The 17978-nt window shown below is 35.4% G+C and overlaps 1 protein-coding gene across 1 annotated transcript in view; it reads left to right on the forward strand.

The window, feature by feature from the left end:
• The window catches only part of Csmd3 (CUB and Sushi multiple domains 3), a 944903-nt gene that overhangs the window by 616822 nt on the left and 310103 nt on the right, over positions 1-17978 (forward strand). The window contains exon 22 of the mRNA XM_075961035.1: positions 79-267. Within this exon, the coding sequence (XP_075817150.1) occupies positions 79-267 (189 nt within the window). The remainder of the gene's footprint in view (positions 1-78; positions 268-17978) is intronic.

Here is a 17978-nt window from a genome sequence, read left to right on the forward strand (position 1 = left end):
GGGCCGAAATAGAAGAAAAGTATTTCAAATGATGACTCTCTTTTCACTATCTCTGGATGACTTGTTTGCCCTTTACAGAATATAATCTTGAGCCTTGTGAAGACCCTGGAATTCCTCAGTACGGTAGCCGAGTTGGGTTCAGCTTTGGAGTTGGTGATACTCTGACCTTCTCATGTTCATCGGGTTACCGACTGGAAGGTTCTTCGGAGATCATTTGTCTTGGCGGTGGCCGGCGAGTGTGGAGTGCACCTCTGCCAAGGTGTGTGGGTACGTGGTCAGCTGCTTTCATTTGCTTGTATGTGTAGTCACTGTCCATGAAGTTGCATGGTTACACACTTTTTTTTTTTTAGAAAAAATATGTTTAATTTCTCCATTTATTTCACATTAGTATTTCTATTTTCTTTTCAACTTGGCGATCGGGTGTACCCCAATTATTTTGCTACTGCAATCAAACAACTATGCCTCTAAATTTATTTTCAGATAACAATTATAAAGAACAAATGAAATAGATATGCAGTTACAAGATAAATACATTGATGATTTATAGATAGATAAATGGATTGATAAAAATCACAAAACATGAAACAATACATGGATTCATTTCTTAAGAGTTAAAATTAACTTCTAGGTTTCTTAATGCTCCCTTTCATGCAGTGTTTATCCTGTACCCAAGTGTTTGATCTACAGGACTATTTTTTTTTTTATTTCGATAACTAACTAACACTCAACAATGAGATGGGAGCTACCAAGTCGAGGATGAGGTAAATGTTTAGAAAAGTAAACTGACCCATTATTAAATGGACCAGCACTCAGAAAACACCGTTGAACCATTTCCATAGAAACATCCACAAAGTGAATTCTCTATTATTTTGATGGTGTTTTCTGAATGATTCTTTAGCAATATTTTGGAATTCACAGGAAAAAAAATACAAGAAAACTGTGTCAAACAGATGAGAATTTTTGTTTTTTTCTTTTTTATTGATTTATTGAGCTATACATTTTTCTCTGTTTCCCTCCCTGCCTCTCCCCTCCCCTTTAACCCTCTCCCGTGGTCCCCATGCTGCCAATTACCCAGATCTCAGACAAGAGGTATTTAAGGCACCTATTGGCTCACAATTAGTGGACTAAGATAGTTATTTATGTTGTAAAATAAAAATTAACAGTAATTGAAATATAAAAGGCTTGGAGCTGATTTAATTTTTAAAATGGATACTTTGACTAAACAAGAGGTAAGAATAAGTATGTTTTTTCATTAATATTGAAGTTATTTCCATATTTAAAATAGAAACTCCAGAGAAGAATAATCTCAGACCACTGATTGTTCAATAATCATCAGTGCTTATTTTGATATAAGAAAAAAAAATTGGGTTGTGAGCCTAGCCTTTAAAGGCTGAGCCATCTCAAAAAAAGAAAAAGATAGGTAGACATATTTATATGAAAACATTTAGAAGTCAGTTTACAGACATTAATTCACTCTTGCCCATAATCCCCATTTAACACATCTACTTCTGTATCTAATTTTGTGTGTCATTATTTTTTTTCTGATCTTGGACGAGTAACAACATCTTGTCTTCTTGATCATGAGTCAAGTGAGAAAAATGATCACTACATTAAACAGACATATTTTTCTTTCTTTCTGATATTTAGATGACATATAATAATGGCTATTGGGTTTTGTAGCTTAAAATACATGTTGAAGGAAGGAAGCCCATGAACAGCACATATGGGAACACCCTGCCATACTATCAATCCTATGTCTCTGTGAACCCAAACCTGCTCTGAAGTGAATAAAATAAAGCAAACACAGATACAAAAAAAATATGTCATTAAGAAAAATATGTCTAGTCCATTTCAAAATTGTAAGTTCTTCTTAAAGAAATTATAGGCATAAGTTCCTCATCATTGTAGGCTAACTATGACTCTTCGATGAATCATCAATGCAGCCATGTATCAATGTAGAAAGCAAATTGGGGCATTATATATTGAATTGCTTTTTTATAAGTCATTATTAGCTAAACAAATTTGGAAAGTTGCCTGAATTTTCTGAGTTTTTCTCTGAAAAGGATTTTGGCAATATGTGCTGTGCACAAAACAAATGGATCCGAAGTCATTTGGTTACTGTTTAAATAGACACAAACCCTTGAGGTAAAGAGATGAGGTAATAAGATTGGCACTTATTAAAAGCATAATCTAATGGCTTGTGGTTGCTAAAGGGGTACATTAAAGAACATGTGGACTGATAGAGAAAAACACAACTGTGTGCTGGGAGACTACTTATTTATAATTTCCACTCTACCTAAGGTTCCCTTCCACTTTCTTAAGGTAACACTGACTCAACGTAGCAAAGAAAGTAGAATGTCTTAAATCTCTAGCGTTGTTTAGGAACAAGCGTCTCACTGGCTAACCCAGTCTGGTTTGAAACATTTGATGCACTTGCCTCATACTCATGAGCGCTGGGGTCAAAACCGAGTATGTGTCACTATACCCTTGTTAGCTGATTGATTCTAACTAGATAAATTTGCCTTCATCTGTCTCCATCATTTCACTTACTCATTAAAATGAACATAGACTCCTGAACAAAATTAGCCTCTCTACTGCGCTTTGATGCTTAGCCTTCAAATAATCCTACTGCCTATCATTCTTGCTCTTGGGGACTTGACATCCTCCCCTCCATATACAGTTCAACCTCCACTCTCTGCTCACAGCCAGAGCATCCACCTCACTTGAGGATGATTAGAGGGTGGGGACCAGAAGAAGTTGACCAATGCTCCAGATACCTGAGCACAAGTTTTGAACCATTGTGTAAAACAAAAACAAACAAACAAACAAAAAACCTATTTATTATACTCAAGCCACAATCAATCAATCTATAAAATACTAAATAGAAAAGTACTCTAATGCTGGGTGCATTGATTTCATAATATAAAATCTAGGTATTCATTTATGTTTGTTCTCTGTCTTATTTATTAAGAGTTTCTTATTAAAAACATGATAAACAAATAAAGAAATCCATGATTATTTTGAAACAAGGTTACCAATAATGAGCAAACAACTGTAATAACAACCTGATTTTATGCTTCTTAAATTATTGCAGCATTTTTATATTTCTTTTGATTAATATGCCTTTCTAAAATCAGAAAAGTGCTACTTTTTCTAATTTCTAATATCCATCTTTATTAAAAAGATAATCAATAGGAGCCATAGCACATGCTGTCGTCCATTAGTGAGCTAGAAGATACTAAATACATAAAGCTTCACAGTCACATGACTTCAGTAGAAAATGTCCAACTCTGACATTGAATTGCAATAGAGGTAACTGACAATATATTAATGAAAAGATGTAGTGGTATTCTAAAAGAAAAATGCTTACAAAACCATGCTTCAGATTGGATGTGGCTATGGGATCAATTTGCTAACACCTGTACCAATCTAAAAAATAAAAATAAAAATTTCACTGAACCTAAAAACTCATTCAATTTAGAATTGATTCTAAAGAAAATGAAAGGATAATGGGATAATTTCATATTCATTCCTTATCCTGGAATTTGCTTATTAAAGTGCATATAATTAATTACAAAAACATAGATTTATCATAAATCTAAAGATTTCAAATTGTTTGCCTCTGAGTTGGAGAGATGGTTTAACCATTAAAGGCTAGGTCCACACCCAAATTGTTTCTTTCTTTCTCCCTGTTTCTCTGTCTTTCTTTTTCTCCTTTCTTTTGTGTATTTCTCTATCTTTCTGTCTGACTGTGTGTGTGTATGCATGCATGTATGTATATGTCTGTGTATGTGAATGAGAGAGAGAAGAGAGACAGTATGAAGGAGAACAGTTACCAGACAACCTTATTCTCAAATACTTTCAAATCTCTCTATATATCCAGACCTTTCTTAAGAGGATCTGCATTCCCAGCTTTACACTGGTCCTCTCCATATGGACATCCTCCCACAGGCGCACTGATTTCACGGTGCCAAAACAGAATGCGTTATCTTTTCAGCCAAATCAACCCTTACTGCTGTACTCTTTACTGCAATTACAGCATCATTCTCATCCAATCGCCCAAGCTAGAAATTATGTCATCTCTCTCTTCTTGCTCCTTTTATTTTTCTCTTTAATATGAGTCATCTGTGAGCCTAACCATATAAAACTACTGTTCAAATTTCTCATTTCATTCTCATCAACATTATCTATTCTGATTCATTTTATTCTTTATAGAGACTATCAAAATAGAAACACACTGTATGCTTAGTGTGTGTGTATATATATATATATATATATATATATATATATATATTACATTTTATATACAATTACTTAGTCTTTAATGTATTCATGTTCCATATAATATAGGAGAATATTATCTTCCATTCTTATAAAGTAATTACATTAATTATATTACTTGTTGAATTCTTGAAACACCATTTGGTGATGCTGTCTCACATTATATTTTTGCTAATAAATAACAACAACACAAATTTAGAAGGTTGATGCAACATAATTTATTTCCTGGTGGTTTTGTGGATTATGTCTGTTTGTTTTGTTTGTGTCCTATTTTTAAGAGAAATCAATAGTTTTACGGCCTCAGAAACTGCAATCAAGTAATTGTCTAGGAATAAGCTCTCACAGAGATTTAGCACCCTCATTTAAACTCATACAGTTGTTTGGAAATAATCTGATCTGAATAGTTCTTGAAACTAAGGCTCAGTTATTTAATTCAGTTCACCTACATATTCTTATCTTTTGGACTTCCTTGTAAAGGTGATTCCTTCATTAGTCTAGCAAAGAGATTCTGCTGTAGGAAATCCTACAGCCAGTAGCCCTTAAGTTACCTGCCTATTGGAAAGTGACCTCTTATACTATTTATGCCTATGTAAAACATGCATCCAGCCTCTTTTCCTGCTGCAGGATTCGGTTGCTGTTCTCCATTCCAGAAGAAAATATTGATTTGTGAGTTTACCCATAAATAAATAACCATTTATTATTCTCAATTCTGAGCCTGTATGAGATTTCTTTTAAGCATTCTTCTTCAAGATTCTCTCTACTGAGTCTCCTAGAAGATGGAGTCCTTTAGTAGGCAACCACATGATCAAGGAAAGTTACAAGGAACAACAAATCACATCTGCTTTTAAAGGGAGGTACAAGACAAAAACATGGATATCAGGAAATTAGTGCCATGAGGGTTCACCTTACATTCTGTTCAACCTGCCAATCATCCTTAGAAAATCCAAAAGATTTCTCTACTCTCTGATTAAACACAAAGTGACTTAGCATTGCCTACTTGATAACTTTAAAACTCTCCAAGCCCTTCAATAGTTGGCATAAATGTTTTTTATTACTATTCTTCTATTTTCTCCTTTCATAGTGGAATAGAACCACATGGGGTGCCTTGCCATTCCCTAACATAGCACCACTCTCTAAATCCCAGTGCTAAAACTTTCTAGAGGCTAGGTTTCCTTCCCTAAAGCAATCTGCCTTATCCTCTCTGAGGATTTGATGGGGGTGGGGTGGGAGGCTGTGTGGAGAAAATGGGAGGAGGGGAAGGAGTGGGAATTTGAATTGGTATGTATAATGAAAAAAAGGTAATTTGTTTTCTTTTTTAAAAAAGATAAAAAGATTAAAAAAACACTCTAGAGGCTGATTATTCAAAACTTGGCTACCACAGTGGCATAATCAAATAAACAATTATTTAACCTAACTAATATCTATCCAAATTCACAGTTAATAAACAGTGACAGAATTGTTCACTTTCTGGAACACTCTGAATTCTATTCAGTTCCATCTTAAATGCCTTCATGTAGCATAGTTAACGCTGACAGTATTATCTATCATTATCTACCTTTTTATTTTAGTAACACAAATAAGACACAATTTTTTTTCTTTTTAAAAAAGAACTGACTTTTTGAAAGACTCAGAAACATTTTAATGATACAAAGTTGATGTTGCCACCCTCCTGGCTTACATTTTTCCTTTGTTTGTGCACATCCCCTAGGATGAATTTGGAAAGTTTCTCACATCCTTCACCCTCACCTTCTAATTCCAGCAAACTTTCGTCTTCCTTTCCCACGCTGATAAGCTCTGTTTGACCTCCCTGGAGTGCAGTTAGATGTCTGCAGTTCTTTGGAGCATTACTGTATTTTCCCTTCTCTAGATCTCATCATTTTCTGTTGAATTGCTTCTTTATCTACTGAGTGTTTAGCATATAGAAAGCTTTCAGTAAATTGTAGAGGTGATAAAGAAATCTGAATATATTACACAGATAAGCTCTCTTTTCTTTCATAGTTTCAACTTTCTAGTCTTCATTGACACAAACAGAAGCTGTATTCCAGGGGAAATAGAGTCACCATGGTCAATAATATGGGGTTATAAATTCATTGGGTCCTTGAGCTTTCTTACTTTTCCTTATCCTTAAGTGCATTTCTGTTTGTTTGATTTTTAACCCACAACATTAATTATAAGCCAAACAAGGAAGAAGCAATGAAAGCTACTGAAAGGCAGCTACAAATTCACTATAATAATAATGATATTAGAAATTATTAAAAATGTAAATTATTAAAAGGAAATTATAAAAGGTAAATGCTGCAATATTGTGAATAAATGAATCTTATATCTAGACGTGGAAGAAATAGTTCCCTAATATGAATAAAAGTCAACCAGAAGCAATGATAAATTTTATTAATAAATTATAAGCAGTTTTTTTATTTTGCCATTCAAAAAAATTAACACTTCCTACCCTCCTCCCATTCCCCTCCTGCTCCCCCACTCACCCTCCTCTCTCCTCCTCCCTCCTTAAGAGAGGGCAGGGAACCCTGCCCTGTGGGAAGCCCAAGCACTCCACCCCTCCACATCCAGTCCTTGGAAGCTTTGCATCCTAATAGACAAATAGAGGAGGGTCCCAAAAGCCAGTAAATGCAGTAGAAACAAGTCCCAGTGCCTTTATCAATGGCTTCTCAGTCAGCCCCTATTTTGAGCCACATTCAGAGTCCGGTTTGATCACATGTTCATTCAGTCCTGGTCCAGATGTATTTGATGAGCTCCCATTAGAACAGGCACACCGTCTCTGTGGGTGGACTAAACCCTCGCGACCCTGACTTTCTTGCTCATCTTCTTCCTCCTTTTGCTCTTCATCTGGACCTTGGGAGCTCAAACCAGTGCTCCAATGTGGGTCTCTGTCTCTATCTTCATTCATCGCCGGATGAAGGATCATTCTTTTTCCCATCTTCTAACTGGTTTCAGATAATGTGCTGAGCTCTCTTATTCACAGGTTAATATTTTTTCCCTAAGAGAACACATTAATACTAGTTTCATTCAAAATATTTCTGATTGAGAGCAAAAATTTATTCTATGTAAATACAAGTTATATAAACAAAACGGCTGAAGGGATAACTTATTGGTTAAGAGAATATATTACTCATATAGAAATGAGATTAGTTCTTAGCACTCTTGTCAGATGACTTAAAAATATCCATATATCTAGCTTAAAGGGATTAGGTGACCTATTTTGGACTCTGCGGGCACCTGTACTCATATATGCACATTCACACAAACATGTAAATAATTAAAAATAAAATTAAAATATAATTTGGTCAGTTATTTCATGTTTGTTGTGGAATTGTCTATTGCATATCAGACAGTCTCACAGACATAAGACTCAGCAATACTGAGTGTAGACAATTGAAGAGATAATTAAATGTTACTGTTACTTGTAGTTGAATTAGATTTTGATGCCATATCTCAGGAGAGGGTAGAATCTAATTGAAATTGCAATAGTCTGACAACACCTAAAATCCTTTTGAAATTAGAAAGAAAGGTCATTGTTACATTTGGTGAATATATTTTAAAATTACTTCTAATTCTAGGTTTTTGGAAAGTACATCGGTCTATTTGCTTTGTGTATATGTGAATAGCATTGCATTTTTCTCATTCAACCATTTTAAAAATTAAAACATGTACAACATAATGTGAAGGCTGGTACCTATGAATGGTTTGTGTATCATCTAATAATGCACTAGATGAGATATTTACAAATGAACTTAGAGTTTTAAAATGCAGAGCTGAACATTGATACAAACTAGAGTTATCAGTAGTAATAGTGCATTGTTCTTTGTAGACACCCAGCCCACAATTCAGGGTAATGTTAAGGGTAGTTTTAAGTTGATGATAAGAGGAACACAATATGACCATTTTGCCTAGTAAATGTAGTCAGCCCATAATCAAAGGCACAGAAACTTATGACACTCCCCATGACTGCTTATATAGGATTTTTAGCTCTTTTCTTTTGCTTCAGCTAAAGCTTATTCTTTCCAAATAAAGTTTCAATGCAGTATACAGCAACAGAACTCATTGTGTTCTGTAACTTACACAGAACATTACTGTGAAAATCATGTAATGTCATAAGGAAGGCATTATCAATTAAAACTGAAATCCAAGAGGGGCATGTGTGTTCAGGCATGAGAGAGATTGCTCATTAAAATGAGTATTAAACATCACAATCATAAAAATTTCCCAAACAAATTACTGTTAAAACACAGGAAATAATGGACCAAATGCCTAGAAACTGTTTTCAGAATTCACACATTGAGCTACAAGCAGGTGTTTCAAATAAGATCATTCACCCCAACCCAATTTAAGTCTCTGGCAGTGAGCTGCTCTTCTGCATCTTTGTCTTGTATTCATGTGCTATCTTTGAATCCAAGCTCAAGCATCGATAGACAAAAATGTAGGTAACATTTATTTTTTTCATAGGCTTTAATCAGTCTAAAAATAGTGTGTTTCAAACATTGATAGTTTTTATTCTGTGTTTTTTTTTTTTACTAAGCCTTCCTGAATTTGTGGTATTTAAAAGATTTGTTTTGTTGGACGTGGAATTCTTCAAGTTTTTATTCTCTTTCTATTAAATCGAATCAAATGTCAATTTTAGTATTTTTTAATAATTTCTCAAGTAAATGCTTCTTTTAAATTCTGGAAAACAAGGTAAGTTTCTTTCTCTCCTCATTCTTTGTTAATATAAAACAGTCTCACACTTGCTTAACCAAGTTCTAACTTTTCCAAAGAATAAGAAGCAAGGGATAATTCTACCTCCTATTGAAACATATTATAAAGCTTGCTGTAATTTGATTATTAGTTTGAAATAAAATTTATTTGTGTAATGGATACAATTTGAGTAAAAGATTACTTAATTCTCATTCTCACATGGGAGTAAACATATAGTAAGCAAATATATATATATATTAAAATTTAAATGAACAGCATCTGTGGAGCCAGCTCAGTGAGTAAACTGCTTGTTAACAGACATGAGGATCTAGGGGTAGCTCTGAACACAGCAGTGACACCAGCAGTTTAGAGGATAGAGTCATGCAGTTCCCTTGAGTTTTCTATCCAAATATTCTAGTTGCATCGAGAGCTCCAGGTTTAATAAGTGATTTCATTTCAAAGGATAAAATAGAGTATTAGTCTGTAAACCTACCCCCTTTTTTAACCTTAATACTAAATAATGTCTCCTGTCCACACAAGAACACATCATTTAAAAGGTCACACTATTTGGCTTTGTATCATTTTTGTACTTTAGACAAAAAGCTTGATATAAAAATATGGATAATGGCCCTTAGAGAATGGCGAAATCTATCACTCACACACTGATTGTGACACTTAGCTTGTATCACTTTTCCTCTGTTGAGCAATGCTCCCACTGAGAAGAGTGAATATCAGTACCTGTCTAATAACATGAATGCAGACAGAGGAGAGTCTACTGTGTGATAAATGTACTTACTGGGTTTCGCTGTGTACATGAGAAGCACTTGACAGTGCTCTTTCAGTTTTCACCACTATTTCGAAAGACTATTAATATCAGGAAATACATTAGACACATTATTTCTGTCAGCTATTTGTTTCACTGTAAAGAACAACAACAACAGAGAACAAACAAAACTTTGTGTCTAAGGAAAGATTTGTTTTGGTTTTCGAGACAGGGTTTTTCGGTGTAACAGCTCTGGCTGTCCTGGTACCCACTTTGTAGACCATACTGGTCTTGAACTCATATAGAACCACCTATCTCTGCTGTGATTAAAGGCCTGTGTCACTACCACACAGCAGGGAAGATGTTTTTTTGTTTGTTTGTTTGTTTCTAGTAGAAGGCTAGTGAACAGGCATTCTCCCCCAAAATTAACATGTCTGTTTTAATCAACTACGTAGTACCAAATGACAAAATGATGGTTTGGAAAACAGCGGAAAAATCTCATTCCTCAAACAAGTCAAACTGATGTAGCTACAAACCCTTTCTTTGTTCAGCTTCCTTTTGACCCCTCAGTTATATGCAGCTGTGCCCAAGATGAAGCTAACACTGTCTTTTTCTTTGTTTTATTAAATTTACTTTTCCTGCAAGGATAATCTGATTTCACAGACCTTTCTGCTTTCTGAAGAATCTGAAATATATGTTTAGTCTTAGCAGAGTCAATTTCTTAACAACAGCCACTCTCCAATGGCATCCAGGAGTTTGGAGCAAGAGAGGAAGGCTAGTTTCTTACCTTTCATGTATCACCTAGGGCTTGTGTTTGCTAGACAGAAATTATCGCCTGGATTCACCATGCGTGTAATGGAGTACAATGATAGATTCTCATCTTTGTTAATTTGGTACTGCAGTCAGGCACTGGTAAGGGATTTACCTGCATCAAGCCATACGTTCTCTCAGCAATGTGATGTACACAGCAGGTCATTCTCATGAATACTGGTGAAAAAAGACACTCACAAAGAAAAGTATCTTGAGCCTGTATTTGAGAAAGGCCCCAAAGAACTTATTGCATGTATTTTTACGTCACTACAGATTCCCTATTGAGCAGGAATTAACTTAAATTCATTAATTTGCATATAAACCAAATTATAAGGCCTCTCTGCTTTCAAGCTACCTAACTGAATGCAGAACTTGTATTAGTGCCTGGTATAAAAAGGACTAGACAAAATAAAAATAAAGGTTTTAATAGGAATGATGGAGAATCTTGTAAGCTATGTTAGGCAATAGAATTCTACTAACTTGTTTGAAGAAAAGAGGAAATCTTACAGTATTTTTTGTGAATTTGCATGAATAGATTATGAACTTGGGTTTCCCTACTTTCAATTTGCTTTACTGAATCCAATTAGCTGGCTATTCTAATACTCCAGCCATAAATTTAGGAATAAGAGAAATGAAATCGGAAAGAATAAGACCATATTTCTAAACATTAGCAATAGTTGTGTTTGAAACCTTTCAACTGTTTGATGATAAACTCTTTCACTCTCTAAAATTCATGCAGAAACACCTATTTCTAGTAAAAATTCTTTTTCTGAGATCTACTGTTACATCTTTAATTCATAGTGAGATTTTTGGCTTAATTGAATTCACAGATCTTTGATATTTTACTGATCTTACTTTTCTGTTCTTTTATATTCTTATTCCATTGCCAGACCTCAAATCTATCTCAGTACCAATCTATCCATGGATATATCATGAATTAGAATAAGGAAAAATACATATCACTCTATTAGCATGGTCATCAGGCCCAGACTAAGTAAACTAGAGTAATCATTCTCAGCCTTCCTACAGTTGTGATCCGCAAGCTATGGTGACACACAACCAAATAATTATTTCATTGCTACTCCACAAATGTAAAACTGCTACTGTCATAAATCACAATGTAAATATCTGATGTGAAGGATGTGGAACTGCTGGTCTAGAACATTTGAGAGAGTTCAAATCTAGGAAAAAACATTAGTTCATCAGCATATTTGTATGTACACACATAAAAACAGAGAGAAGCTATGGATTAGGTAAATAATAGAGGGGTGTGAGCATAGAAGAGGCTAGGATCTGGGTATAAAAAGACCAGCGAAGGAGAAAGAAACCTGAAGTGTCTAAAAAATGTAACATGAAGGCCTGCTTGATGTGATTTCTGTCCTGCCCGGTTCCCACAGTCAGTAGGTCCCAAAGAAAATCACACAGGGGTCTATATTAATGATAAACTGGCCCATTAGCTCAGGCTTCTTATTAACTCTTATAACTTATATTAGCCCATTATTCTAGAATATGTTAGCCATAGAATAGTTACCATGGCTTGGTACCTTTTTCAGCAGGGTAAGTTACATCTTTCTTTGGTGTCTGGACAGGTCTGGGGAGGAATGGGCTTTCTTTTTCCCAGAATTCTCCTGTTCTCATTGTCCTGCCTCTACTTCTTATCTGGTTTTCCCACCTATACTTCTTGCCTGGCTACTGGCCAAACAGCATTTATTTAAAACATAATTGACAGAATACAGAATTGTCCCACACCAGAAAAGAAGAGGAATCAGAAGTTAAGAGATTCCTAGTGTCCAAGTCAAGAAGTTTTCAGGGAGAAGAAGAATTCCTAACACAAGGATTGCCAGAAGTGAAACAAGATAAATTATGCCTTATAGTGAGATGGAGGTTGCTGAGGATCGTGTCTAATGTTGTTCCAGTCTCAAAGTGACAGCTAAGAATATGAGGTTTCAGAAACTCTTAAAGACTGCCCTAGTACATTTTCTATGGCGACAGTAGCATACCTGAGACTACAAAATGTATAAGTAGTTGAGGTTCGTTTGTTACAATTCTTGGTGTGTAGCACTCAAAGATCAAGAGACAGATGGAGTAAGGGCCATCTTGGAGAAAGGTGGAAGTACAATATAGCATGAGAGAGGATGAAAGACTTGCATTTTTCATAAATACACTGTGATGAATTCTGTGAAGGTCAACTTGACAGGATTATGAATCACCTCGGATACCAAGCCTCTGAATCTATCTAGAAAGATATGACCAAGGGCACTCATTTAGGTAAATAAGATGCCATAATTTAGTCTAGGTACCAAGACTTAGAAAAAGGCAGGAAAAGGGAGAGTAGAGAAGCCTGATGATCGCTGTCACCCATCTCTCTCTGTATCCTGACTCCAGCTGCAGGATGAAATCAGAAGCAAAGAACATGTTTCATATTTAGGAGGGGAAATTAATATGGAATAATGAGAAAAATGAGTCAGCATGAATGGATTAAGAAATGCTGAAATCAGCCAGGCAGTGGTGGTGCACACTTTTAAGTCCAGTGATGAGGAGATAGAGACAGAAGGATCTCTGTGAGTTTAAGGCTAGCATGATCTGCAGTGCAAGTTCCTGGACAAGCTTCAAAGTTACAGAGAAACCTCGCTTTGAAAAAGAAAAAGAAAAAAAGAAATAGTAAAAAACATTTTAAAATAGAAAAGATTAAATTTTGAAAGACTGACAATACTGGGATTGTCAAGTCATAGCAATGACTAAAAAGTGTTAATAGATACTACAGCAGGAGAAGTAGCTTCTGATAACACATCCTGTGAGCCTCAAATGAGGGAAAGAATTTAGATTTGTAAGAATAATGAGCTGTAACCAGTTCAGCTTCCTGGAAGTCCAACATCTCTTTGGAATGGGACAGAGAATAACAACCCCCCCCCCAGAAGTCTGCTATAGGACTGGGGATGTGACTGAGGGTGGGGAATTGGGTCTAGACTTTAGGAACAGAAGGAGAGGGGAAGATCTACACACAACCTACCTGCTACCCTGGCAGGAATGGTCTATGGATTAGCAGATGTTTATAGTTGGGAGATGGGATAAAGCAGAATGAATGGGAAATGAGGTAAGCAGCAAAAGATCAGTCCGATCCAGAGGAGATGTAGGCAGAAGGGTAGGGAAGGCTGCACAGGTGTTCTGTTGCAGAGGTAAGGATGAGACTGGAGAGGAGGGAATGGTGAATTCTTCAGTTTCTTTATCTGTTGTGATGGCTTTCTCAGCTAGTGTTTTCTCAGGGAGTGGCTGCTGCTATTGGAGGCTGGGGTACTGGGATGGATTGGAGGAAGAAAGGCTAAAGGAAGAGACCTTACTGATCCCTTGAGGATGGGATCAGAGAAGAAAAAGAGAAGCTGGGCTTGGGGATTAGGATAAAGGTGGGGTGGGAAGTTCAAGGGGGAAAAAAATCTGTGGTGTCCACAAAAGATGGGGTGGGAGAGAGAGCAGGGAATACTGCCACAGGTGTTCCACTGCACAGCTGCTCATAAGACTGGGTATTGGATGGGGGAGGGGAGGGGAGGTTCTTACTATTCCAAGTTTTACCTCTCTTAATTATGATACGTGTTCTCTTTGTGAATAAATTGACTCACCCTTTTTATAAACAAAATGCAGCGTCAAAATCCACAAGGCCTGTTACTTAAGAAATTGTAAGTTCTCGATCTGTATACATTGAAAAAAGGCTTCTTGAGTCCAGTTCACAGAGGAATGAAATGGTTTTGTCCAGTTCACAGAGGAATGAAATGGTTTTGTTCTGAGACACCCGATGAATTTGAAAGGTTCTTTGATTTATGATTTTTTTCTTATTTTTCTTTTTTTTTTTTTTTGTTTGTTTGTTTTTTGAGACAAGGTTTCTCTGTAGCTATGGAGCCTGTCCTGTAACTAGTTCTTTTAGACCAAGCTGGCCTCGAACTCACAGAGATCTGCCTGCCTTTGCCTCCCGAGTACTGGGATTAAAGGCGTGCACCACCACCACCTGAACATTTTTCTCTTCTTATTGATTTGTAATTTCATCAAACTCTTAATACACTGTAAAACAGAATTAGGGGCAACCTGAATGTGTGTTCAGAGATATAAGCCCTCATATTTTGTTCCAAAATAAATAATCTCATATTTCTACAGAGATGAAAGTTGTATTATTATATTAAAAATACTAATCCTTAAAATATATGTCTCACTGTAATAGTCAATCACATTGTATTTCTATTCCTCTTTCTCTTTCAATACTGGCCTAACATTTTATTTTTAAATTTGAGATAATTAAGAGCCCCAAGAAATAAGGAATTTCTGCACAATACTCTTAAATATGAAATCACTTGAAATAAAAATAGTTATTATTCAATTTTAAATTTTACTGAATGCTATGAATTTTACACAAGAAAATGATTGTTGCCTTGATTTTTTAATCTACAGAAGCATATGATATAATTGTCCAAAACATATTTCTCAAGAGTCTCTAACATTATCCTGCTCAGAATTGATTTTTTTTTTTTTATCATCCCTAACCTATGTGAGAAAGCCTTTCTCTAGTTACTGGTATTTATTGTTTCATATTGCTCCTGGTGAGTAAATGACATGGTAGCGAGACTGGGTAAGAATTTGTCTGAGTCCGATTTCTAAGTTACCTCTTAGTAGCCTTCTTGTTTTTGCACTGGCTTCAATAACTTGTATTGAAACAGAGATGACGTAATTGTGGGAAAAGTGTATGGGAAAGCATGTTGTAAAAATACAAGTATATTTTGTTTGCTTTTATCTTGAAATAGCTTATCTTTAAACTTTTATTGTAAATGACACAACAAACTGCAGCTTCCCTCAGGCTCTGGATGGCAAGCGTCCAAGTCAAACATAAAATCATGCTTTCAAAACAAAGCTAAATGGTGTTGCTATAGTGAACTCTTCCTAAAACGCAAGATATGCATACTACTAGTCTTAGATTTATTACAAATAACTTAGACTTATGTAATCAAACATGTTCAGTCAATATTGCTGAATAGCAAGTAGGAGAGCTCTTTGGTCTATAACTTAAAGGGCATACACTGCGTACTCCGTATACATCTGCTCTAGAGTAGATGATGTTAAATGACCTGTTTCCTTCAGCAATGACATGTGTCTGATTAATCACTTACTTTATCTGGTATCTCCTCCATGTGCTTAGCTGTTATTCACCATGCCCTCCCTCAGTTTCAGCCTCTTCTTCAGCCACTCAGATGTACAGTCACATTGTTCAAGGTGTAGTCTCTGTGGCAGAATTACATGGAAGAATGATAGATTGCTGAAACCTTTCACTCCTGGGTAAATGTATGGATTTGAAGAGAAATAAAGGGGCCTATTCTACACTATCCCATTGACAGGACAACACTTGCATGTTGAAAGAAAGAGAAGTAAAATTTTTCTTCACAGCTATGTTATCTATGTTAAGGTATTAAAAATGACCCTTTAAACACATATAAAAGTGTGCTACTTAGGAAAGTTCTTACATTGATCATCATGTATTAGCTTAAATACTGTGAATAAAAAGAATTCCTGCTACTAACCTAGACTTATGGTAAAGAAATAATCATTGATATTGATCGGAAAATGGCTGCTGAGCATCCTAGCTTTAAACTCAAAAAAGGCAGCAAGGCAGATAACCTGGGTGTCACTTTCTCCTTGAACCTATATGTAAGGCAACTTGATTTTTCAGTCATTCACCTTCAAGATTCTTAATAGAATAGGTTATTTGAACAACAGAAGAGACTTTTTTGAGGATATGATCATAGATGTGAAACACTGTGTTCTTTACTCAAAAAACTAAGAATTTTTAGCCACTAAAGTTTTTTTCAACAAAATTGTTTATACATAATTTAAAACAATTTTTTTTAAATTTCTACTCATATTTTAAACATTTATTAGTATTATTCCCCCATTCTGCTTTCATAATAGCCTAGGCCAAATATATGAATATTTTGAAAAGTAATAATGTATACATGAAAAATAAAAGGACCTAGTTGCTATTATAGCATTGGTGACAATGTTTTGCCTGAAAAAATGTAAGGCAGTAGGTTTTCTTTATATGCTGGAACATAGAAGCTAAAATGTATATATAGTAAAATAAACCCCCTACATCTTCTCCACCTAAACTTCATCTACATTATTTGTTGTAAAGATATTGCATATGCATTAGTCTCAAATTTTCCAGAAGATAAATATAGAGAGAAAGAGTTCTACTGTGCTTTTGGAATCCAGATAACTTTGTGGATTTCTTTACAGATCACGTTTGTGAGGTGTGTTTTCAAGTTTTCCCAATTGTTGACTGAGTTGTCTGCAGATCCATCTAATCTAAGAATAGAAAATCAGTCTAGTGAGCTGTCCTTTTGTTACTCGGCATCCTAATACCAACTTCACATGACGTTTGAGCTCTCCTTTCTAGGGTATATATACGTTTGCCTTTAAAACTCAATGACATTTCATTTCCTCCAATATACACGGTTGAGCTACAACTCTTTGAGTGTGTGTGTGTGTGTGTGTGTGTGTGTGTGTGCCAAAGACCTGCTAGCCTCTTGTCTATTATCCTGTAGTACAGTGGTTTTCATGCTTCCTCATGTTGCAGCCCTTTAATATAGTTCCTCTTGTTGTGGTGACCCCAACCACATCATCATTTTCATTGCTACTTGATAACTGTAATTTTGCTACTGTTATGAATCATGATGTAAATATCTAACATGTAGGATATCTGATATGCAACCCTGTGATTGGGACCTTTGACCCTCCCAGGAGGGTCACAACCCAGATCTTGGGAACCACTGCTGTGGTACTAGGAGTACTGAGAACTGATATTATACCAATCATGTTTCCTACCTGTGAAATTAATAAACTGTCTTAATGCAATTATCATTGCTTTACCATGAAAATGTTCCCAAATATATTAAGGTTACTCCATCTGTAACCCTTGTAGATTTTTGTTAGCTGTTTCATTTCTTCTGAGGGACTACTGAAACACTTAACAGTGACATAAAGCGTTAATGCAATTATCTGAAATTGAGCACTCATCAAATGTCCACAGCTTATTATCTTACAGAGTAGGTGGCCAGTGTATGAGGAAGATCATAGTATATGTACCAATAGCATTTTCTAAATCTGTAGGTTGATGTCACTAATGAGTATTTCTATATTTCTAATAAAATACTATTAAATTTTATTGTACTGGCAGGTAAACTAAAATAGTAACATATTTTTGAGTATATATCACTTACTTGTTCTGATACAAGACCAATTCTAGGTACCAATTACTGTAAACCAGTTACACATGCAAATAAATTTAATTTCAGAACAATCACAAATTTTCTACTATAATGTTTCCTGTTTACTTGAAGACATTTGACTTTAAGAAACTTGAACAAGGTTTCATAGTATGAGCCCAAATAAAAAAGTGGAG

Source organism: Microtus pennsylvanicus, chromosome 2, assembly GCF_037038515.1.
Source record: "Microtus pennsylvanicus isolate mMicPen1 chromosome 2, mMicPen1.hap1, whole genome shotgun sequence".
NCBI classification, from domain to species: Eukaryota; Metazoa; Chordata; class Mammalia; order Rodentia; family Cricetidae; genus Microtus; species Microtus pennsylvanicus.